Here is a 25,811-nt window from a genome sequence, read left to right as displayed (position 1 = left end):
GGGGTATATAAGGAAGTACGCTGCAACATGCAGATATGTTTTCGCTTCGGAGCCGAGAACTTCTCCACTCCTGCAAGCCAAAAAATTCTGAGTTAGTCTTCTCATCCCTTCAAGACGAGCGAACTCTCCGGTGTTGGTGTGACGGCGATTTCAGCGAGTGCTCACTACCCTGCTGATCTGTTCAGTGATCTGACAGATAGTGTGATTTCTCCCTGTTCGCTTCAGCATCCGCAGAGTTTTTCCTCTCACAAAAAGAGCATTGCACGCGGCACGTCTTTTTAAAGATGCCTCGCCCGTGCACTTCTGGTTGCGGTCGCGATGTATTCTTTTCTGATGGGCACAACCTCTGCTTAGCGTGTTTGGGCGTTGATCACGCTAAAGCAGCGTTTGTGGATGACTCATGTTCCCACTGCGGGAACATGACCATCTCCATGCTGCGGTCGAGACTCAATGAGCTCGTCAGAGCGAGAGTCCCCCCACCCACACCCCAATCTACTGACTCCCCAAGAGCCAGTACTTTGGCTGGTGGCCGGGGTGACCTGAGGGTGACTGTGTAGGACATACCGCCGACACGTCCACGGTCCACACACCCCTCTTCAGCATCGGTACCCGCGAGTGTTCAAACTGAAGCCGCTGGTCCTTCTACGGAGGCCCCGCGTGTTTCGTTTGGAGCTCCAGAAGAGGATGCAATGTCGATCGCTGCATCACAAGGTGGGCGTGAGTCCTCGGGAAGTGAGGATTCGGCTGTGTTGCCGCCTTCGGGCGTGCCAGCATTGCCCGAGTCTGATCCCGAGCTGACTGCCATGCTTTCCCGGGCAGCCGCGGCCATTGGGCTCGAGTGGTCCCCGCCACCCGATCCAGTGCGCTCGCAGCTGGATGATTGGTTTTTGGGAGCGGCCGCTGACACTCGTCACCGCCCAACCCCAATTCCATTCTTCCCGGAAGTGCATGAGGAAGTCACGCGGTCCTGGAAGGCTCCCATGTCTTCCCGTGATCGTCCGTCGGCTTTCTCCGCCTTTCCTCCCCTCGACAAGGCTGATGCTTGTGGGTACACTGGGATTCCCCCGGTGGAGCGTTCTGTCGCGATGCAGCTGTGTCCGACAAGCGCTTCATCGCGTGGTGATCCTAAGCACCCATCCAAAGCCTGTAGATTTTCGTCTACTATGGTGGCGAAGTCTTACAGAGCGGCGGGACAGGCAGCTGCCTCTTTGCATGCCATGGCCATCTTGCAGGTCTACCAGGCCAAGATGCTCCGTGACATGCACAAGGGTAGGACAGACCCAGGGCTCTTCGATGAGCTGCGCGCCGCCACCGACCTCGCTCTCCGAGCGACGAAGGTGACCGTGCGCTCCCTGGGTCTGGTGATGTCCACAGCTGTGGTCCAGGAGCGACATCTCTGGCTGAACCTGGCCGATATGCGTGAGCCCGAGCGGACTCGTCTGCTCGACGCTCCCATATCCCAGGCCGGCCTTTTCGGCGGTGCGGTCGAGGACTTTGCCCAACAGTTCTCGACCGCCCAGAAGCAGACTGAGGCGATTAAGCACATTCTGCCCCGACGCTCTGCTGCTCAGCCGTCGGTACAGAATCCTCAGCCTGCTCGCCGCCAAGGGCGCCCTCCCGCGGCTCCCGCCCCTCCCGCACGGCCCCAGCAGCAGCCTTCATCTGGGCCGCGTCGTGGAGGAAGCCGTAGGAAGGCGCCACAGCCCTCTCCAGCCCCGCAGCCCGCTAAACGCCAGGCTAAGCGGCGCTCCTGAGACGGGCAGCTCAGGATTGGCTCCCTTTTCTGTTCAGGAGGTGGTAGCAGAATCTTTTGTTCTCCACTCCCCGCTGCTCGTCCAACGACGAGCAGTACCCTAATGTGGTTAAAGACAGAATTGAGTCCCCCAATCCTGAGCCAACAGAGCCCGAGGGCCGCAGTGCGCGCCACCCTCGGGTCCCGCCACTGCCGCCCTCCTCTGTTCCAGAGGTGCGGGATGACAGCATGCGCCGCCCACGGGCCACGCTCCTCTCATCCCCCTCTGTCGCCAGACCCCTGCCAGAGCTCGCCCCCGTGGGACGCGCGCCCTCCCCTGGCCTCCTCTGGCAGGACGCGGTTAATGACCGTGCCCCCGCACAGGGCCGCTATGCCACCCTCGCCGGTGCCGGTCATTCCGCCTCGCTGCCCCACCGACGGTACGTCTGTGGTTCGTATGACCCCGCTGGTGCACTTTCTGGAGGCCTGGCTAGAGCTTCCCAGACTGTCCCGCTGGGTCGCGAGAACCATCAGGCTCGGCTACGCGATTCAGTTCGCGCAATCTCCTCCTCGCTTCAGGGGAGTCCGCTTCACTATGGTCGGTGGCAATGCCCCTGTCATGAGAGCGGAGGTCGCCACCCTACTGGCGAAGGGTGCGATCGAGATTGTCCCTCCAGCCGAAATGAAGTCCGGCTTCTACATCCCTTACTTCATTGTACCCAAGAAGTCCAGTGGGTTACGGCCAATCCTCGACCTGCGCCTCTTGAACCGCTCCCTTCACAGGCTGCCGTTCAAGATGCTAACGGCCAAACACATCCTCCAGTGTGTGCGGCCACAGGATTGGTTTGCAGCGATCGACCTGAAGGACGCCTACTTCCATGTCTCCATTTTACCTCGACACAGACCGTTTCTACGGTTTGCTTTCGAGGGGCAGGCATACCAGTACGCGGTTCTCCCTTTCGGGCTAGCCCTGTCTCCTCGCGTCTTTACGAAGGTCGTCGAGGCAGCCCTTGTTCCCCTCCGGGAACACGGGGTTCGCATCCTGAATTATCTCGACGACTGGCTGATCCTAGCTCACTCTCGAGGCCAGGTTTGCGAACACAGGGACCTAGTGCTCCGGCACCTAGTTCGACTGGGCCTTCGGGTCAACTGGGAGAAGAGCAAACTCTGCCCCGTGCAGAGGATCTCTTTTCTCGGTATGGAGATCGACTCGGTCGCCATGTGCGTGCAGCTTACGAGCGCGCAGTCACTGCTGACTTGTCTTCGCCAATTCGAGGGCAAGAGTGCGGTTCCACTGAAATTATTTCAGAGGCTCCTGGGGCATATGGCATCCGCAGCCGCAGTGACGCCGCTGGGATTGCTTCATATGAGACCGCTTCAGCTTTGGCTTCGCGATCGAGTCCCGAGGTGGGCATGGCAACACGGCACGCTCCAAGTCCCAGTGACTCCAGCCTGCCGTCAGACCTTCACCCTGTGGACGAACCTCAAGTTTCTACGGGCCGGAGTGCCCCTAGAACGAGTTTCCCGGCATGTTGTTGTATCAACAGATGCCTCCACCACGGGCTGGGGCGCCATGTGCAATGGACATGCTGCCGCGGGCTCCTGGACAGGACCCCAGCGCCTTTGGCATGTCAATTGCCTCGAGTTGCTGGCTGTACGTCTCGCCCTGCACCGCTTCCATGCGCTGCTCAGGGGTCAGCACGTACTAGTCGATCAGACAATACCGCGACAGTAGCGTACATCAACCATCAGGGTGGTCTACACTCCCGCCGTATGTCGCAACTCGCTCGCCACCTCCTCATATGGAGTCAGAAGCATCTGAGGTCGCTTCGAGCCATTTATATCCCGGGACACCTGAACCAGGCGGCCGACGAGCTGTCTCGAGTTCGGCCTCTCGCTGGAGAATGGCGACTCCATCCCCAGACGGTCCAGCTGATTTGGGATCAGTTCGGCTGAAGGCTGAATCCTCCTCGTCCTCCCCTCGTACCCTCTTGGGACCTCTCAGTGGTTCTAACTGCCCTGCAGAGTGCTCCATTTGAGCCTTTGCAATCAGTAGAGCTTAAGTTACTGTCTATGAAGACAGCGCTCCTGGTTGCATTGGCCTCCATCAAGAGGGTAGGGGACCTGCAGGCATTTTCGGTTGACGAAGCGTGCCTGGAATTCGGGTCGGCTAACTCTCACGTGATCCTGAGACCCCGGCCTGAATACGTGCCCAAGGTTCCTACCACACCCTTTCGAGACCAGGTAGTGAACCTGCAAGCGCTGCCCTTGGAGGAGGCAGACCCAGCCTTGGCACTGCTCTGTCCAGTACGCGCCCTTCGTGCTTACGTAGACAGGACGCAGTGTTTCAGGACCTCAGACCAGCTCTTTGTCTGTTATTGTGGGAAGCTGAAGGGAAAGGCTCTCTCAAAGCAAAGGTTATCTCACTGGATAGTGGATACCATTGCTTTGGCATACCAGCAGCAAGGTCGTCAATGCCCCCTTGGTGTGAAAGCCCACTCCACTCGTAGTGTGGCTTCCTCTTGGGCTCTAGCGCATGGCGCCTCGCTAACAGACATTTGTAGAGCTGCAGGCTGGGCGACACCCAACACATTCGCGAGATTCTATAATCTCCGAGTAGAGCCAGTTTCTTCCCACTGGATGACAGCCGAGGTGGCATGATTAGACTGAAACCCCAATCGTCGTCATCCGACGTAACTCGGAGTGACCACGAAAGGGAACGTCTCGGTTACGGATGTAACCCTCGTTCCCTGAGTAGGGAACGGAGACGTTACGTCTTCCTGCCACTTCCGCTGTATCGCTGAAAAACGCCTGGGTCCAGTTTCGACTCCTCAGCGAAGACATATCTGCATGTTGCAGCGTACTTCCTTATATACCCCCTGCGGTGGGCGGAGATACGCTATGCAAATTCCGCAGACCCATGGCATTTCATTGCCATTGGCTCGTTTTATATACTCGAAGGTGATAGGCTTCTAAGCGAAACCCCAATCGTCGTCATCTGACGTAACGTGTCCGTTCCCTACTCAGGGAACGAGGGTTACATCCGTAACCGAGACGTTCGCGTGGCTACGCAGATACGACACAATTTCTGTATTATAAATTTAAGTAGTTTGAGGGTTGATTTGTGAAGGACTACACGCCTGCGCACATATATTCAAACACGCATGCTTATGGACTGAACACGTAATGCCGCACAGAGATAACGGATAATCGTTTGCACCTTTGAACCTATTTCAGGGAGTGCGTTCTCGAGACACCAGGCACTGTTTTGTGCGGATGGGCGGCCGGAGCACTTTAAGGATTTTCCTGTTAGAACAGTGTTGTGTTAGCGGCCCCTAAGTTTATAATTAATGATCTTCGCAACAGAAGTGAATTACTTTAGCTGGACAATAACTTTATCCTAATGCTACTGTAAAGCCTAAACAATCTGTTACAGTAATTTCCTATTATCTCTGTAAAGCTGCTTTGAAACAATCCATATTGTTAAAAGCGCTATATAAATGAAGGTGACTTGACTTGATTATTTTACGCTAACACCAGAGATATTTGTATTGATATTGATACTGTAAATATTTTAGTCATGGTTTAATCTGACAACAGTGACAAACAACAGATATGACATATGCTGGAATGAAGACCTTTGTTTGGTCTATGTCTTCATATTATGATAAAATAAATTCACGAGTTCACACGTACATGAAATCTAATAGTATTATGCGTATTTGGCTTGCTGTCCAGGGGAGGGCTCCGAGCTCAGAATTTTGCCCGAACCCAGAGTACTCCCCCTATACTGGGGTAGACCTAGCCGAGTGTGAGGTGATGGGGTGGTGGAGGGATGCTGAGAAACTTGTTGTGAGACAGAAGGTGAGGAAAAGCTTTATTTATACCGGCTTCCTCTTGAGTTGATTGGTTGATTACCTGAACGTGCTCCTCCTGAATTTTGTTACATAAAACTTCATTAAGAGATCTCTTGGAAAAATAATTGGTGTCTGGTCCAGTGAATTAAACAACAGGAGGAAAGCATAATTTCTACTCTACTTTGTGAATGAGTATTACGAAAATAAATGCTTGTTTTGCCATAATTGTGTTGCATGTTTGTGTTCAAAATTGATGTATGGATTTAAAGAACACAGTATGACTCTGAGAGAGAGACGTACTGATTCATATTGATTTAAAACTCTTTATTTGATTATTGCACTTATCGATGATGCCAAGATCACCAATACACTGAAATATATGTGTGCTACACATTCCATGTTTATGAGTTTCTCATGATTTAATAAACAAACTAAATATTTTGTTGTGCAAAGTGGGTATCAATATCAGACTAAAGGAAAAAAAGCATCATTTAATTCAACAAATGTAATTTTTATTTTATTTGAAAGAGTAATGTGTAAAACACAAATGCCAATACAATGAGCAAAATCATTTGTTAAGAAACAGAATAACAGAGAGTTTGATCATTGATCTGTGATTAAACATGTGTAAACCACCTCCGTCATTTCAGATTTCTGTAAGAAACACAAACACAAAAGGTCAAAGGAGAAAAACAAACCTGATGTTTCAGATGCAAAAACTGCAAGAGCTCAAAATGAATAAATGACAGAAATTTGCTGCAAATTCATCAATAGATATTACAGGTTATGACTCAGTGTTTCTCACACTGAATGATGGTCTTGTGTTTTTATATAATGGAGGGTCTTTGGGCCCTATCATACACCCGGTGCAATGCAGCGCCAGGCGTAATGCAAGTGTTTTTTGCTTGTTTCAGTTATCATTTTCACGTCCTGCGCCACGTTGTTTAAATAGTAAATGCATTTGCGCCCATTTGTTCGCCCATGGGCTGTTGGTCTGAAAACCCGGTGTGTTCAGCCGCATTGTTGGCGCGTTGCTAATTTGAGGCAACAGAAATAGACTGCGCCATTGACCAACTGAAACCTGGTCTAAAGTCAATGGCGCAATATTTTTTTTTGTTAGTCTATTTAAAGAGTGTTAGTAATGTTTGCATAAAGTTGGGGTCCACAACAAGCCTACACTCTGCTTATTACACACACAGGGATGTGCAGCAGACCATTTGGGGCAAAATGGCCATGTATGTTCACCCGAACTCGATGAAGTGCTATTATAAGACATCCTGTCATAGCTTTTTGGTACATATCGGCTACCATAGATGCAACACGCATTTGAAAAAGCGAGGCGCTGGAGAGCACTATTTGTTTGAATGCAAAATACAATTTCACCGCTAGATGGGAGAAATTCCTACACAATGTCCCTTTAAGGTTACATATGATGACGAAAGAACGTTAGTGTTAGCCCTCCCGGAGAATGCATTGCAGTGCCGCAGTTAAAAAAAAACAATCTTTGTTGAAGTCTATGGGAACACTCTGGCGAGATTGAAATACGAGCGGCATATTATGTATTCTAAATGAATGATGGGGTTAACCCATCAAATGTATTTATTTTGTACAAATGCATAAAACCTCGCTTCATTTATTATGAGTGGTGCTCAAGCAGACATGTTGTTTTAGCGATCCTACAGGAGGGGGCGCCCACAGAAGACAGGTGGGGGCGTGGAGTAGGAGGAGAAGAAGAACAGTGTTAGTTATGTTGTGAATATGCTATGCAGGGTTGTGCACTGCAAATAAATCCCTAATGTAAACAGTGAACGAGATTAAATGAACCCATGAAATGCAATCCTGGAAATTCATTCATTTCGGCATGCAACACATAAATCAATAGAAATAAAGTGTAATACATTGAACTATTTTTCATTAAAAAATAAATAAATCAATAGTGGATTCTAAGTGATGAAGGGCTTAGCATGTTCCAATTCAGCCCATTGCAAAGGTCCCGCCAGTAGTGGGCACTCGTGCAACATAAGCAATGACGTACATCCAAGTGAACGAGACGGAGGGAAGTTAGTGAGTGAAGGGCTGACAATTTTGGACTGGAACGCAGCTCCGGTGATCAGTTCTGTGCAGATTTTGCTCATCTCAAATAAGCCTATAGTGTCTGATTCATCAGTGACAGACTGATAGTGACCTCATAACAGCAGCCACGCCCACTACAGCAGAGACAACCAATCAGAACAGTGAAAAACATCCCAATACTGTAACAGAACTGTTCCAAATCTTTCAAACAGTTTTAAATAGTTTTGGCCTTGCTTCACAGACTAAAATACTAATTTGATAATACTAAATTTCAATGCTATTTTAATGTATATTTTAAACATACTGTACATGTCGAGCATGCTGGATTAACACAAAACAAATTGTATAGTACGCTAAGTAATAAAGAGAATCACTGAACTCCCAGGCCAGGCGAGTGAGGTTTCATCAAGAATATGAAGATGACATAAAAGTACACTGTAATTCTCTACCGCACACTCTCAGAAATGCTTTTACCTTTAGCACTGACACACAACTCTCATACGATGCTGTGTTATTTTTCTTTACGGAATGTTCCAGCACTTGTTTAGTTCGATGCTGTATATTACTGCTGTATTTGGAAATATGTCCTCCTGTCCTGAGATATAGAGAAATAAAAGCTGTTCAAGAACACACAAAGAGTAGAATCAGATGCAGTGTTGCTGGATTCACTACTTTATTTATTTTTTTACAATGAATCAGTGTAGAGTGGAAATCTGATTTAAAGAAAAATAATGCAATAGTAAACAGGAGCAAGACGTTTGTCCACTCAACAGAAACCACATTCATTTGGGTCAGTCTTCCACTAAACTAACCTGAAATAAACTCAGACTGCAGCAGTTTCACTTTAACTCAGAAATTGAGCTAGAAGAGCTTCAAAAACATTCTGCGGAAACAATGTGTTTCTTGCATGAGTAGAATAACACTTTGAACATGAAAATATGTCTTTTCAGAAATGTCCTTTTTAGCTGCTACATCATGTTGCTTATAATTCCAGTGGAATGTATGAAGGCCACACTCATTCACACTCTTTCTCTCTCACAGACACAAACATGTCTTCACAGTTATTTGTTCCGGAAGTCCAGTTTCCTGTGGAACTGTCTCTGTTTCAGCCTCAGAAACACCCTGAGCTATTATAGGCCTAACGTTTTTACCGGTAAAGAGTACGAACCCTTATTTAGCACCAGAAATAACACTGTTTGTTCTGTTCTCTCTTACTCCTGTCTCTAGATTACATGCCATTTATTTTTCCTTTCAATGGCTTCACACAGTATTTACTCAAATTTATTCAGTTTCTAGGATCTAAAACACCTGTCAGAATGCCGCAAAATGCTGAATTTCCTCAAACAAGCAGTGTATTCAATTTATCAGTGCTATTTACTGTTTAGTTCATGTCAGTAGTGTCTATTTAATTTACATGTACATTTACCGTCAACTGCATTGGCATGTTAACATCAAATTTCCTTCTTGAGTTAATAGCAGAAAATTACATTCCCACATTTAAATGTTACTTTTGCTTTTGAATGAATGAATAAACTACAAACAAATAAATTAATCAAATAATTTAACTTTGGAGGATTAGGATTAACACTGAAAAATTATATTAGTTATCAATTTAATAATTGGAAATAAATAAATAAATGTAAATAGACAAATTAATGATTGTGAATTTTGAATTTTGAATTGTTTCTGTAATTTCAGTTTCAAAATCTATTTAAAAATACAAATTAATTAAAAAATAATGGATTGTTTTCAAAGTGTTCCTATTATGCTATTAGGTTTCTAATTGTGTTTTGGAGTCTCCAACAATATTACATGCATTTTCTCATATTATACATTGTGTCACAAATGGCCTGTTGCAGCAACAGCAAAGATGAGATGAGCAAGATCTATTCACAGCAGTTATTTTATTAACGGCAAACCAAATAAAACTAAATAAAAGAACTCAGAATACTCAGAATCTCAAAATACAAACATAACCACTGGTATAAACGTGCGAGATCAGCTACAACTACAGTGTAGATGATTGTAGACATTGTTCATGGACAGCCAATAAAGGCCATAGACTGGCATTACACACTATACGCAGGTTTGTAAAAGGGAGTGAGACTGGAATTACTGACGACTCTTTCAGACAGTTCAGAACGTTTACTTTCACTAACAGCTATATTACACACTACATTACCTTATTTGAAAAAGCAAAATAGGGACAAAAAAAAAAAAAAATGAAAACAGGATTTTAAATCGTTTTATTTAATCCAAGTTTTGAAATGTACCCAAAAAATTTAAATAAATAAATGAAAATAGAATTTTAAATCGTTTTATTTAATTCAAGTTTTGAAATGTATCCAATAAAACTATACAATAGTACATTTATAAATAATTTAGCTTAATTAAAAAATTCTTAAAAAACATTTGCCACTTGCTCTTATTTGTCTTTTTGTCAAGCATGAAGCAGTTTTGAAAGTGCCCAACACTACTTTATACCAATGTTGTAGAACTCGAAAAAGACCGGACTTGGATTCAAGGCTGTTTTTTTCAGGAGCCTGGACTCGGACTTGCATGAGCTTGTCTTGACTATTGACATAAAAATATAGTCTTGGACTCGGACTTCAGTATGAGAACACTGCTTTATACCTTGCGTGTTGCAAACTACATAACATGGCTGGCAAACAAAAACTTATTTAAAGAGAGATTGTAGATGCTTTTACAAGCTGGTCCATCAATGAGAGGTTTTGGTCATTCAATGACTGAATCTCTTAGCAGGTTTAGTTCAAACTCAACTACTGACTCAGTGGTGGATCTGAAGACTCACTCTTCCTCAAGCAAAGTTTTGAGATAGCAAGCAATAGTATTTACAATTGACAAATGAAAATCAAAACATTAAAACGAAAAAATTAAAATTGCTACTGTGAAATAAAAGTTTATTTATAGGGACATCCAGTGTTACAAATGAAATTGTCAAATGAGAAGATAAATAATTTAGAATTTTGGCAAATGTTGAAATGTCTTTCCCATGTTCAAATTTGCAGAACTATCTTTAAACTTCAGTATTAGAGGAAACTCACACTTTTAGCAGCGAGTCTAGCTGTGTTTATTTCAGTAGAAACACCCTGAGCGCCATCACATGTACTGTTTTTACAGTTATTTTTGAGTGAAGTGTCAAGATCTGTTCTTTCGCTCCTGTCATTGTGGACATCTAACCGTAGCGCTTGTTTTTTTCTTCTTTTGTAGCTCAGAGTATGTGCAAGAGCCAAAGTTGAAGCATTTATGTTTAACCTTTTGAGCGATACGACTACGGTCCCACATGTGGATTTGTTATTTCTGTGCCCTTGAGATTTTAGAAGGTACATGAATTTGCAACCATATGTAGAAATATTGTAAATATGCATTTTATAAAACTATATAAGTGTTATATTGTATAAACTCCTCCTCAATTATACAATGAATGCTCAAATTGTACAGTGTAAACTGTGACATGAATTGTCTTACCGCTTTTTGTGCATTTCTTTTGTAGAACATTGGATCAGCGTAAGTGATCTCTTCATCACGGGTCTGAACTGTTTGAATAATAATGACAGACATGTTAAAACAGCAAAACTGTAACTATTTCTTCAGATGTAACAGCAGTGTGAAACACTTGCCCTGTTGGTCTGTTTTTCTGTGTTTCTTGCAGATCCAGAAGATCCCAACAGCAGCAACAATCATCAGAGATCCAGCAACAGCAGAAGAGATCAACACTATCAGAGACACTGAGACTGGAGGAGGAGAGAGAGTTTGCTGCTCAGATTCTGGAAAATAAAGAGACACAATCTGTCAGTCTGTCCTTAATCTCAGTCTCAGACGCACACAGTCTGTTCACTGACCCTCTGATACTAGTCTGACCAGCACAAGTCTCCTTTAACATGTTTATGGCTTAAATGTGTTTGTCAGAAAGTGTTAAGAGCTAAGCTGTGTTGTTATTGCCTTTTGTTTCAGCAAAGAAAAAAGCAGAAAACAATTTGCCGCATTAAAACAATGCAAAACTCAATATTAACTTGTTTATTGAACTGTTGTATAAAAGCAATATCACACTCATAATTGTGCTGTTGATGTGAATATCAGCTTCATTACCCTCTGCATTCTCACTTTCAAATGATGAAGGACTTTGTGGAGTGGACGGCTTAACTGGAAGATATTAGAGAAGCACAGAGATGTGAATATATCAAGAGTGAGAAGTCTGCTTTAGTGTCAGTGTTAGTCAGTCTCATCACACACAGAGATCAGTGCTTATACTCACAGCCCTGATTTTCTCTCATAACAATGAATTTAAATTTAAAATATAATCCACTCATTTTGGAAAAATAAATAAAATATACAAAATCTGAATACAGTGGCTCTTGTTTGCCAAGGTTCTTGAGCACCATCTATTCTCTCTCCTAAAGGATCTTATTTTCATTTTACACCCTTCCTGACTGATGTATGCCATCTAAACATTGTCCCATTAGTAAGGTGCATTAAAGAGGACTTAAAACATTGTTCTGGGTCATTCTGTGTCAGATCAACCATATTTCAGAAACTTTCCAAGTTCAAATGTTTGATTTTGTTAATATTGTTTTCTCAAGAGAAACACATAAATAGTGTTGAAATCCAAACTATGAAATGTAATAGAGCATAAATGTAAATTATCAACTGTATGTGAAAAGAGACACACAATTGATTTTTGACCACTAAAAATGCCACCAATTTATTCATGGATCCACATTTAGATCTCCATATTTCTGGGACTGAACCATTGAGGGCCTTTAAAGGGGGGGTGAAATGCTATTTCATGCATACTGAGTTTTTTACACTGTTAAAGAGTTGGATTCCCATGCTAAACATGGACAAAGTTTCAAAAATTAAATTGTACGTTTGAAGGAGTATTTCTGTTCCAAAAATGCTCCTTCCGGTTTGTCACAAGTTTCGGAAAGTTTTTTTCGAGTATGGGCCTGTATGACGTCAGATGGGGCGGAATTTCCTTATAAGGGTCCTAAGGCCACTTTTCCCGGAAGGACGGGTGCGCGCGCGCAACCGTAGACCAGAGCAAGAGAGCGAAAGCAGTTCGCCAATCGCCATCAAAACGCTGTGCTCGGCTTTAGGGAAGTCAATGTCCCCAAAGAAGTGGGTTTTTGGTTGCCAGGGCAAGACAACCCTGCACAGATTCCCAAAGAACCCAGCGTTAAGGGACCAGTGGATGGAGTTTTCCAGAGCATCAACGGAGTTGTGCAAGACTGTTTGTTCCCTGCATTTCGACGATGATTGTTTTATAAACAAAGCCCAGTTCGACACCGGATTCGCGACGATCGTCTAATGCTTAAGGATTATCCCAACGATAAAGGTTCACGGTTGTGCGTCGGAACCGCAGGCGGTGAGTAAAACTGCTTCAAATGTCTGAGTGTTGTTAGCTATCCGCGCATAAGCACAGCTTTAGCTCCGCTCACACGGCACGCCTCCAGCCGCTCGTTTTTTTTCCGGAAAGACTCGGTACAGCCTATCTTTCTTTTATAAATATAATATAACTAAAGACTTTTTGGAGATTTGAAGGATGCAGTACTACTCTATAGGTACTCAAGATTAACATGAGATTGACTGAAAATGAGTGTTTCACCCCCCCTTTAAAATGAAGATACCAAAATTGATAAAGTTTGTTAAAAATATAAATATAAAAGGATATTAAGGTATCTTAAATAATTGAGTTATACAAAGGCATACAAACTTGGGGCAAAAAAACACTAGAAGTGTTTTTTCCCATTTTTAAACTGTCACTGTTAGCATACCTATAATGAAACAAAGATTGCTAAAGTCAACAGATTTTACTAATAGACTTACCAATCTCTGTGTAAAAATAAAATAATGATTCTGCCATCTTTCTGAAGTCATTTATACTCCCTGTAATTTGGCTCCAAATCTCAAGGTGAAAATTGTCATTTTGACCCTCAAAGCAGCAAGTTACTATACATTCTTTACATTGTAGCCAGGGACCTCTGGTTGAGTTGATACGGAATGACCCACCTAGCGTTACTTCATCTTTGTTAGGTTGAGTTCATTAAAGTTAATTATGCATTTAATTAAAATGCATATCCTGCCCTGCTGTACTTTCAGTAAATTGCACTTGAATGTTTTTGTTGAAATTTATTTTACTCTGAGGTCATCAAATAAATTGATGAAATATTTGTAAAGACCCTGGATCTGTCATACAGAGTTTGGCTAATCACAGTTCTTTTATTCATCGTGAAATGTTGCAGATTGCTGTAATATATCTGTGTATCCTCCTGTAAGAGCACAATGGATCAGACAAACACTGATGCTCATGACACTTGGAAGAAGTTTATTTAATCATAAACTATTTCAGTTCTATAATATGTGTGTTCCTTTTGCCCTTGTATGGGAGGTAATATAATGTGGACCTGGAGGTTTTTCATGGACTGGAGGGATAATGTTTGGTGATTTTAATTATTTTGTTTGATACATATACTGTAAATGTTAGAATAAGGTAAAAAAAAACGGCATCTAATGTATCTTCAGGATTTCTAATAAATTATCTTCAAATATCATTGTGGGTTATGACAATAATTATGTACATTTTGAATATGACGATGATAGAAGAAAACACATGTAATTATGCTCACCATAAACAGTAACTTTGAATCTCTTGATAAACTCCTTATCTCCAATAATGGTTCTTAGTTGATAAAGTCCAGAGTCTGTGGTTCTGATGTCACTGATGGTCAGAGATCCAGTCTTATCCAGTTTCAGTCTGTCTCTGAATCTCTCATCATTATCATATCTAGTAATGTTCATGATCACTCTAGCGATGCGAATGTTTCCAAACCTCCACACGATCTCTTCATCTCTCTGTATGTCTGTGAGATCAGGGTTTAGAGTGACAGAATCTCCCTCCATCACTGACACTGACTTCACTGCATCTGTGTCACCAAACACACCTGGAGAACCAAGAGGAACAGTTCATCAGACACAGATGAAGTAATTTTCTGTAGTCAATTAAACAATTGTTTAACTTTGTTTATTTATTTATTTATTTTTACAGCTGTCTGCTTATTTGATTCAATAGTGAATCAAACACTGGAAATGGGATCTCAATGGAATATAGTAAGAAATAAAGTATACTACAACATTTGTTTTGGTGAACTTAATAGCATTAAAAATAACTAATTAAAATAAGCTAAAACAACTAAAAATCAAAATATTTCTCATTTGAATTCTCCTCCTCAACTTGGATAAGGTAGGCTCATTTTAAAAGTGTGATTTTCGAGAAAATTTTCTGAAGAACATTCAGCTCTTAAATCAGAAATTTATGGAGGCCTCAGAGAGCCACTGACTATCTAATAATCTTAGCTTTCAATTGTTGTATATTTATCAGGACATTTTAGGTATGAAATATTTAATGATGGATGGAAGGGAACTAAATCTTTCTGTCAATCAAGCACCAAAACAATGATCACAAACCAGAATCCAAACTTCTCACTAATATCAAAGATAGCATCTTTATCTAAAATTGAAACAAAAACTGACATGAAAAAGAAACTTAACTATATCAGATTAAATTTGTCAATAAATATATAAGATTTGTACTTACCGACAAGATGCCATGTGCAGAATAAAATTATTATGTTAACCATTTTCAGTTAAGCTCTCTAAATGTTTTAAATAATAACACACTCTTTGTCAGAACTAAACAATGCAAGTGTGGCATAAAACCCAATTACAGATCTCATAAAAAACTTGTTTATCTAAACTGTCTTATGTTAACAGGAGGTGGAGAGTCATTGTTAATTAGATGCATGAGTGGGTGAGTAAGTGTAAGTTTGTGAAGTTAAAACCAGTGTAGGCTACCCCCCCCCCCCAGTCAGAATGCACATATTTTTGAATGGACATCAATGCGTGTGAGGTAGTAATCTGACACATTGGGTTGTGGAACGCTGCTCTGATGCGAACATTTGTTATATTAATAGCAAATTCGTTATTATATTAGTAGTCAAGTGATTATACGTGCATTGTGAAAGTAATATTGTCTTACTCTTATTATAAATATTATCGTCCAGCTGCAGTTGTTAATGCACAATAAACTGGGTTGTTAGTAAACTCAGATGATGATGAAGATGATGTTCGATTCCATCAGTCAGCACTTTGTAATGTTTTAATCCCAAATTAGATGTGTAAAGGTAGAAGACACCCGGTTGAACAGCATTAACCCGTTTCACATTTCTTCATTTCATCTCTTCTTGTAAAACATTTTCACGTTAATATGGTATGGTGTTGCCTCCAGGCAACATAGTCTATTTTAGCTTTTTTATAATAAAAACGTAATAAAATTTAATTGGTCAATGCTCTCTAAGGGAAGGGGAACTCAAATACTAACCGATGAAAATGAAAAAGAGTGGCCACATGACCCACAGGGGTCCATTTTGGTGCCTCTTTCAGCACACGTGCACATGTCACATGGCTCCATATTTTCTCCACTGAAAAGGGCATTTTTCACTAATTTCTGTCCAGATAATCAGTTACAAAAAATCTGAGTCACCTTCATTGGTAAGTAAAGAAGTATTTTCAAAAACTTTACATTATATATCATCAAATGTTTCATAGGAAATTACATAAAACTGCATGTTGCCTCGAGGCAACATTGTACCATAATGGAATCACATAAGGCCATACCAGGCATATAGGTTTGAATACTTGAAAGTATATTTTATTTGTAAGGAAAGAAGTTTAAATTATCTAAATGTATTTGCATTTTTGCAAACTGAAAACTCAGCATGGTTCGACGGGACATTTGGCCACTATAGTGGGAAATCGGACAAATAGTGGGTTCGTGGGACGAGGGCGTGGCTTGTGAGTGGTCAGCGGTGGCCGACTGGTCATTTGGCCACTATAGTGGGTAATCGGACAAATAGTGGTTTCGTGGGATGGGGGCGTGGCTTGTAAGTGGTCAGCGGGGGTCAAGGGGACATTTGGCCACTATAGTGGGCAATCGGATAAATAGTGGGTTAGTGGGACGGGGTGAGTGGCTCCAAACTGAGGATGAAGGCGGCGCTACTTCTGGGGGTCTCGGATAATCGGGGGGCTCCAGTCAGGCCCCCCCTGACCCCACACGGGTCACTAGGTCGGCCAGGGAGGTCTTCCACATGTTTGATGTTGCTGTTGTTGAGGCCTGGCTCCTCTACCGGAGAGACAGCAGAGTTGGGATGAGGTTCATATTAGGTAAGGTTATGGTGATTGTTAATGTTTTACCTTGAAACAACACCGATTGTAATGTTTTGATGTGATAACGTGATGATATGATGGTTTGTAGTACTTGCGTTCCACGATGGTACAATGTTGCCTGAGGGCAACAGCTGGATAATAAATGTTACTTTTTATTAAATATGAAATATGTAATTCATTAAAAACTTGATAAATATGTTTGTTCAAGTGTTTAGTTAAAGAAATTGATGTTTTCAATAAATATATACATTTTTTCTTCATGAAAATGTCGAATGTTTAAATTTGTCCATTGTGGTACAATGTTGCCTTGAGGCAACAAACTTTTAATTAATAAATAAATTTAAAAATAATTATAATGTTTATTGATATTGTTATAGTGTCCATTTTTAAGCAGGAAAAACATAACAAACAATTATTTCCTCACTGATATCATAATGCGTACCATAGAGGGTTAACACTATCACAGTCCCAGGTGAATTAGAATAGTAGGCCTACTATTGCAGATTAGGAACTGTTTTTCAGAACATCACACACATCGTTTTTTTTTTTTTTTTTTTTTTTTAGTCAAAAAACTTACTTGCTTCAACACTTTAGATTTTAACACAGGAGGAATTGGTCAAAATCCAGAAAAGTGTATGAAGCTTGTGGGAAACAAGTTTAATTTAACAGTTTACTCAGAAATGAAAATTCTGGCATTTTGTTTCCCCAAACTTTAGGGCTTTCTTTCTTCTATATGTGACATAAAACAAGACGCAACATGAGTTCAGACTTCATCATAATATGAGTGCAGTACTTGCAGAGAGATTCCGCCCACATGCTCTTCTGATTGGCTGCGATCTCTGTGAACCCATGATTTGTGAGAATTCACTGAGATCGTCCCCTAACGTAGAGCTCCGCAATTTGAATTCTTTATGGCAACTCCAAATGTTCCCAGTGTTACTCGTCGTAACTGCATTTTTACTTGTTATAATTAAATTAGAGAGCTCTCTAATTCAGTTCTTCTTACTAGTAAAAATGCAATTGCAGAGCTTTCTAATTCTACTTTACATTTAATAATAATTTAGATAGCAGATGCTTTTATCCAAAGCGACTTACAAATAAAAGCAATTAAACTAACAATAGGGCAACAATATGCAAGCATGTGTGTGTGTGGTAATGTCAGATGGATGAATGGATATTAGAAGCAGTTCAGGGTAGGCTAATATGACTCTCTGTAAAAAAGAATGTGTATAATACTCAAAATAGTTTGTGTGTTTTAACGCATGTGTGTGTTTGGGTAGCGTGTGTATGCATGTATCCACACATGCACAGGCCCAAGGGCTCGATGTTTGCAAGCACACATGTACATATGTGAAAATAAACATAATGAACATGCACCTTAAAAAAAATGTTTTCTTTTCTTCTCAGTCTCTCCCATTCACTTTCAATGGCTGGTCATTATTGACCAGGAACACCACAAGTGTGACTATGTGCCATTTTGTACAAAATAAAAGCTTTTCAAAACAAACTTCCGGGTTAATAATTTAAGTAGACTAGTGTGATCAACAGTGTAATATTTTTTTTCATATTTAATTTAATATTACCAAATTTATTCACAAATAATGCTTTATTTACAAAAGAAATGAGATGCCTACTCTCAGATAAATCAGATGCAAATAGACATATAAAACTAGTTGACAAAAAGATTGAATCCAAAATTGGGTGATAATATAGCATAAGCTATTTTTTGTAGGCCGGTCATTTTTGACCGGGAACACCACAAGTGTTTTGAACACAACACAAGGGTTAAGATGTGTTGATAAATCACATTCAGTTAATGTGAAGAGCTAATGTCAGGGCCAATGGTTGTATCATTTTTAGCCATGATATCAGATGTAATTTTGACTTACTGTTTTCCATCTTCAGAATCATGTTTATTTGGCACCAGCTGCAGTTAATGTTGAATTTTACATTTTCTTTATCAATATCATTGAAGAAACTGTGTTCACCTCATGCTGCAGGAGTGTGATGGGGTGCAAGGTCTGTATTGACCAATGGATGGAGAACTCAAGGCAATGCCCTAAATGCAGATCTGAAGATTTTGTCATCAAAGAAGTTGCAGGCCTATAGTGTTCTTGAAGTCACTACAAGGTATGTGTAAAACAGTGTGCATTTTTCCACTCTTCCTGCAGTAACATCTTATGATCTAATGTTCTTGAGGTCACTAAGAGTTTTGTGGAATCTGCAATAACCTCCACCTGCAATAACATTTGTTCAGTTGGTTCAAGAAGGATATTCACAAATGGGATAGTTTTACAAAAAAAAGACATCTTCAAAAGTTCAAAAACATTGCAGTTTTATTTGCAGGTGTTGCGGGGATATAATAAAGTTTTTGCAGATTATTTTTCCATTGTACTTACTGACCTACATATCTGCATAGACACCCAACTGTGCACATTAATTTATAGATTTCATTTAACACCCAGTCCTAAACCTGGAGGATCATGTTCTGCAGAGTTCAGCTCCAACCAGTTCCAACACTTTCCTGGACATTCCTAGAAGTCCTGAAGACCTTAGCTGGTTCAGGTGTGTTTAATTAGCTGAACTTTGCAGGACATTGGCCATGACATTAGCTCTTCACATTAACTGAATGTGATTTATCAACACCTAGTACATCTTAAAACATAGAGCTCATGATAAATAAAAGTTCAAGATGAGCAAACATTAAATGCATAAACCAGTGTGAATAACAATATCTTAAAAGAAATTAGAGAGTGGCAACGTAGGGCTAAAGAGCCTGAATAGAAAGTTTTAAGTAGTTGTACAGCTTGAAGCTTGTTCTCATACACAGTTATGGCCCATTTATGAATGCAATTCAAGCATTTATTTTGTCATGAAACTGATGCAAAAAGAGAAAAAGAGTAAACTGAAAAAATGTCTTATTCTGTCACCTCTACAGCATTAAGTATTACGGCCTTCATTGCTCAGAAAACGTAAGTCATTGGTATTTTTTGGGAAAGTAAGTCTGACCAGTTAGAAAAGATATAAGCGAGTCAGACCAGTCTGAAGGTCTGAGCCGAGTTTGGTGAAGCATTATAGGTGGAGTCAGTTACTCTCATAATAATAATAAATAATAATGTAATGTTTAAATATATAATGGGTTTCTCAAGCCAACATAAAGCAACATTAACCAATTTAGTATGTAATAAAATTGTGTTAGTTTTATAATAAAATTAATAAAATTTTAAAGCATGCTATGCTCTTCAACCAAAGGGATTTTAATTATCCCAAATCCTGCTTATTTATTGTCAGTATTATGTTATGTTCACTGATTCTAGCTTCTCGCTTTTTTGCTTTTTTCTTTTCATGTGAACTAAGTAGGCAATACACATTTACATTCATAAAGTTAAAATTTATTTCTATTCAGTTTTCACAATTATTTATACGTGTCACACACACCTGCCTTTTGATCTAAATAAAAGACGAGAGTGGTAAATGTTATGGACATATTATCATGGTACAGTTCAGCCTATTATTGATTTTTATTTCCACTTCACTTTTATCCAAAGAGATGGAACTATTTGCACTGCATTTATCAATGGGAAATACATCATACAATGCTAAAATAATCTCAGCATGTAGCTCACATTAATGGGGTCGCTTGCAAGTCTCAGCAGCACTAATTACGTGACCAGCAACATATTTCTGCTTCAAATATTATGTAACGGATAATGTAGAGCGAGGAGGTTGTTATAGCGAATACAACCCCGACAGGCTGATCAGGACCCCGGCACGAATCGGAAGAAGGGTAAAATTGACTTTTTAAATCAATTTTAAATATTGATTTAAAAAGGAGTTTATTGATTTAAAAATGATTGTGTTGCTTCTGCTAAAGAAAATAGTCCGTTTCATCTCTACGGTTAGAATCCTGCGTCCATAGCAACGCTCTGTTTTTTATGGCAACGGTGTGTTATCCTACAGCGGTCTGTTATCAAGAAATAACAGACTGCATTCTACATTAGAATTCAACCAAGCCATGTAATAAGCGTAGTTATTTAAGAATTTCAGATAATGTTTTAAAGAACTGAGACCGATATTTGTGTAGAGATACACAGGACCAGTAGTGTGCAGTAGTTGCAGGGGCCTGGTGACAGTGGTCACACATTTCTGTGTCTGGCACAGAAGGATGAGGAGTGCACACGGCGTATAATCATTTACCACTGTTCTTCTGGAATATTTTCTCCTTTGTCCTCCTCCCACTGATATTTAATAGATGCAAGTGGGCATTCATGCAAGGTTCTTACGGAGAACGTGCAGTTCTCAAACGGGCTGCGTAACACGAGAATGAACCTCATTGGTTCTTGCTGAAGCTCAAATATGCTGTGTATTATGAGAATGAACCTCACTGGTTCTTGTGGAAGATCAAACGTATCATCATATAAAGTGATCGTGTCTCTTCAGAAAATTTGGATTAAACCACTTAATTCTGATTCGATTTACGATCTCTTTAAGAACTTTTTGAAGTGTTAAAGTGGTATTTGCGTAGACTGTCAATGGAGGGACAGAAAGCTCTCAGATTTCTTCAAAAAGATCTTCATTTGAGTTCCAAAGATGAATGAAAGTCTTACGGATTTGGAACGACATGAGGAATGATGAATTAATGACAGAATTTTCTTTTTTTTTAGGTGAACTATACCTTTAAGACTGATCAGGCAGGAAGAAGTGAAATGCAGGGGATCTGTATTTTTCTTTAAGATTAAAGAAATAGAGGCCCGATAACCTGTTTGAGGGAGCCTGAGTGAATCAAATGATTTAAAATACATGTCATTCATCATGGGGGCCAGTTTGTTTAGAATTTTATTTTAATAAAACTCTACTGGGACCCAATTTCAGCAATTTCAGCATCGCGACAAAAGCGTATTAAAGTGGGATTTGTCATTGTGACTCTTATTCTACCAGACAGAATTAAGGCCTGTACTGAAAACGGCACGGTTTGACCCATCAGATGAAAGGGCCGTTTCAGCGCTGCCCACATGTATGAATAAATTAAAGAGACTGCTCATTGCAGAACAAATGAGTGGAGCTCACGTCTAGCTTCTCCTAGTCATCCATTGAGGAGGAGCGAATGTAATTTGGGCCTAATGGGTGGAGTTAGAATATCCAACCATACCCTAACCCTACACACTATCCCCTTTAGACATCCAGAGAGGTGGAGCTGGATGTCATTTGACTATGCAGTGAGTACCACTTGATAAAATATCAAAGCCATTTGTAAAATTAGTTAAACTTAATGAAAAAAACAAATAGATGAGCCGTCTTTTCATTTCTTGTTATTCCATTCCAACAGCAGTACATTTATCACTAAAGTGAAAGACATAAAAATGTGTTTAGGCTATAATTCACAAGACAGACAACACAAACTCAACGAGAGCAAAATAAGTTTAAACAACATCATCTCCAACAGCCTGAGATAAAATTACTCTATGATCTGAAAAATATTAGTAGATAATCTGAGGTTTATAAAGAAACTCATCAGGTAGAATAGACACAGTTCATGAGCGCGTCTGTGTACATGAACACGCTTTACAGTCACATTTTTGATTTACAGTCACAGTCGATGAAATTAGTGTAATAAACCCCTTAACATGATAACCATAGTTTCCACCGAAATATACCGGTAGTTACTGTCGTGATCACCAGCTGGAGTGCCCTTGATAGCCACCAGAGGGCACTCCACCACAGACTACTGTATTTCCATCAAAGACAACATAACTCATTGCCTGGTCTCATCATCCATGGTTGTCTATTTCTCATTACATTGTTTAGCCCAGCATATATAAACCCTGTTCACTCAGCCATTCATTGCAAACTCTTGTATGTGTCTACACTGCATTTAGAAGTGTGCTGCATGGTCATGGTCTTCTGCTCTTGCCTGTGTTCCTGTGCCTCATCATGACTGTTGGACTGTTTGTGTTTCGACCTTTGCCTGCTTTTGGTTTGATTTTTGATCTTTGATTGTGGGTTACCCTTTCAATAAATACTACATGGATCCTCAACCCTTTGTGTCTTGGAGCAGTTTCATGATAGTTACTATTGTCATTATAAATAAATAATCTTCTAAAACACAATAAATTGGTTCTTGTAACCGTAAGATTTTTTTTTTCATTTTTCATTTGGCCTAGTTGCTCAATGCAACGTCCTGAAGTTGTACGAGTTTTATTTTAGGAACAATATCTGTAGCATATAAATATGGTCAGCATGTTTATGAAGCACATGACTAAAGTTCACACATTTGTTGGTGTGATCATGTGAAGCGCTGTTTCATCTATTCATTTTCTGAAGTGTGTCATTTCACACTGAATAAACATTTGACACTTTAAGGGTCAATGTCTCAACTTCCTACAGAAATGTTTGACTATCATTTACAGCGGAAAAAACCTCATTATAAATATTTTTTAAAGTAATTTTAAAATGACTCAGCGTACAGCGATGGAATCAGATAGCATGGTGTAGTGATATATAGTCTACTATGGCATTTACCTGGCAATACCAGTGCAGTATTTTCTGCAATAGCCTATTGAATGTTCTCTTTTTTTTTCTTTTTTTTTTTTCTTTTTTTTTCACTTCTCATTTCTCTCTGAAGCAACATCCTGTAGAGCATTTTGACAGTGTCTATTTCAGTAGAAAACAGCCTGTATATGCTGGCCTTATTTGGAGCTGATATAAACTGATCTCCCAGCTTCCAAAACCACAAACAACACCAGCAGAACTAAAACACCTTAGACTGGATTTGTCAGCAGGGTAGCAAATATATGTTATAAATGTGTTTTGATCAAATTTATAAACTTTGGAGTTTATGTATATGCTTTACATACTGTGCTCTCAGATCATCTTCTAGGGTGGATATAGGTGAATAGGCTACAAAAATAATAAATTTATTTCACAAATTTTCTGTAGAAAAATCCTCGGAGGCTTGTTAAAAGGCATCATCATCATCATCATCATCATCATCGCCCCCTAGTGTACTAATATGAGAATATTTGATACATCAGTGATCAGCCAATCAGAACAGTGAAAAACATCCCAATACTGTCACAGAACTGTTCAAAATCTTTCAAACAGGTTTCAATAGATTTGGCCTTGCTTCACTGACTAAAATACTAGTTTAAACAAAGCAGGATCAGAGTGTCTTGTTGTTTGTCTTTAGAGCTCAGATTGTGCACTGATCTTCTAGAGCAGAAGAAGATCCTGCAGCGCCTCCTTGTGACTGAACATGAAAAACACTTTCTGCAATGTTATTTTAATGTAGCCTACATATTTAATCAGCCATGATTTCGATCATGTCGAGCATGCTGGTTTAACACAAAGCAAATTGTATACTAATAATAAATAAGTTTTGAGAATCACTATACTCTCCCCCTCTCTCTACTACTTTTACTTAAAAAAAAATGTCAATGATGATGATGGTAAAATACAAAAATGTAGGCCTAGTAAAATCAATGATTTTTTTTTTTGTTTACGTGTTGTTCTTTATTTAGTTTGTAGTCTACATTGTGATATGTAGTAGCCTAATATTTCGAGCACTGGTAATCCGGATTTGGTTATCTATAATAGTTGGTATCTAAGTCAGAGTGATCCAATGTAATATTGTTGGTGTAACCCACCGGACTGCCATCGAAGTTGGTATTATGGCTTTATATAGCTATGGTAACAAAGCTATATAACATATATATATATATATGCAAGTGTCTGACCATAGCTGACCACTGCTTACATTACCAGGACATTTATTCGCAGTAGACAAAAACTCTGCGTGGGTTCACAACACTACAAAACACGGTTCTTCTCTTTCAACTCCACTTCGGTTTTTACTACCTGTCTTTCGTGGACACCCTGGATGATCGCTAAAACAACATGCCTGCTTGAGCACTACTCTCTATAAATTAAGCAGTGTTTTATGCATTTGCACCAACATTGATTTGAACACATTTCCTGCATTTACCCCATCATGAATTTAGAATACATAAGAACTATCCAAGTGAACAATAAAAATATCTCTCTCTCTCAACAATAACATTACAGGGAATGTTATTAGGAGCCCCACACATAACTGTAATCTAATGATAAAGACCTGGAGAAGGCCTGCAGTACTTTATATTGGCATATTCAAATGTAGCCTACAACATTAGGTCTTAATATAGGCTACACATTTACACAAATAGCCTATATGCAGTAAAAGAGAATGATATAAAATAATATAAACAATGACGTAAAGATATTTGTCCAATACGTAATGTTTTAATCAATTACAGCACATCTCATTTCTCGCAAAGTTGCATTCTGTGTCCTTCTGAGTTCATACTTTCAAGATAACCTAATCCTACAAAGACCGGTTTCCACGAGAATGCAAGTCTGTTCTTTTGGTTCTTTACGAATTGAGAAACAGCCACGCAAACGCAGACCAGTGCATTGTATGTAGTTTAGAAAGTTATACGGATATTTTTTCTTAATCGCTTTGCTTCAGAAGGCCTTTATTAACCTCCTGGAGCCATATGGATTACTTTTATGATGGATGGAATGACCTTTTTAGGGCTTCAAAATCTAACCGTTCGCTCTAAAGCTTTTTTCAACTCTGAAGTCTTGCTAAAATTAAACATTTCGTGCCCGAAAAATCCCTTGGGACAGCTATTCATGCTTTTATAACATCACGCTTGGATTATTGTAATTCTCTGTACAGTGGCTTTTCAAAGTCCCAGATCATTTGTCTTCAATTGGTTCAAAATGCTGCGGCCAAATTTCTTAAAAAAATTTCTTAAGAAAAGACGTAAATTCGCTCATGCCACGGCCATTTTGTGAGCTCTCCATTGGCTCCAATGCAGTCCAATTTAGGACTGACTATAAAATTCTCCTATTTGTGTACAAATGTT

General features: G+C 40.3%; 1 protein-coding gene across 4 annotated transcripts in view; it reads right to left on the bottom strand.

Moving 5' to 3' along the window:
• Positions 1 to 15,399, bottom strand: part of LOC311085716 (uncharacterized protein) — a 194,439-nt gene extending 179,040 nt beyond the window's left edge. For 2 of the 4 annotated variants that reach the window (XM_084118297.1, XM_084118295.1), the window contains exons 1-5: positions 15,278 to 15,399; positions 14,310 to 14,624; positions 11,773 to 11,826; positions 11,304 to 11,450; positions 11,152 to 11,219 (exon numbers count right to left, since the gene is read on the bottom strand). In XM_084118297.1, coding sequence (XP_083974423.1) covers positions 11,152 to 11,219; positions 11,304 to 11,450; positions 11,773 to 11,826; positions 14,310 to 14,624; positions 15,278 to 15,320 — 627 coding nt within the window. In that variant the 5' untranslated portion in view covers positions 15,321 to 15,399. Of the gene's footprint in view, positions 1 to 6,125; positions 6,244 to 11,151; positions 11,220 to 11,303; positions 11,451 to 11,772; positions 11,827 to 14,309; positions 14,625 to 15,277 lie in introns of those variants that run through there. The other 2 variants (XM_084118294.1, XM_084118298.1) reach the window with 2 other exon arrangements.
• Between the last annotated feature and the right edge of the window lie 10,412 nt (positions 15,400 to 25,811).

Source organism: Abramis brama (assembly GCF_963993115.1).
Source record: "Abramis brama genome assembly, chromosome: 6".
NCBI classification, from domain to species: Eukaryota; Metazoa; Chordata; class Actinopteri; order Cypriniformes; family Leuciscidae; genus Abramis; species Abramis brama.
The sequence above is the reverse complement of the archived record's forward strand: the minus strand, read 5'-3'. Positions and strand labels throughout refer to the sequence as shown.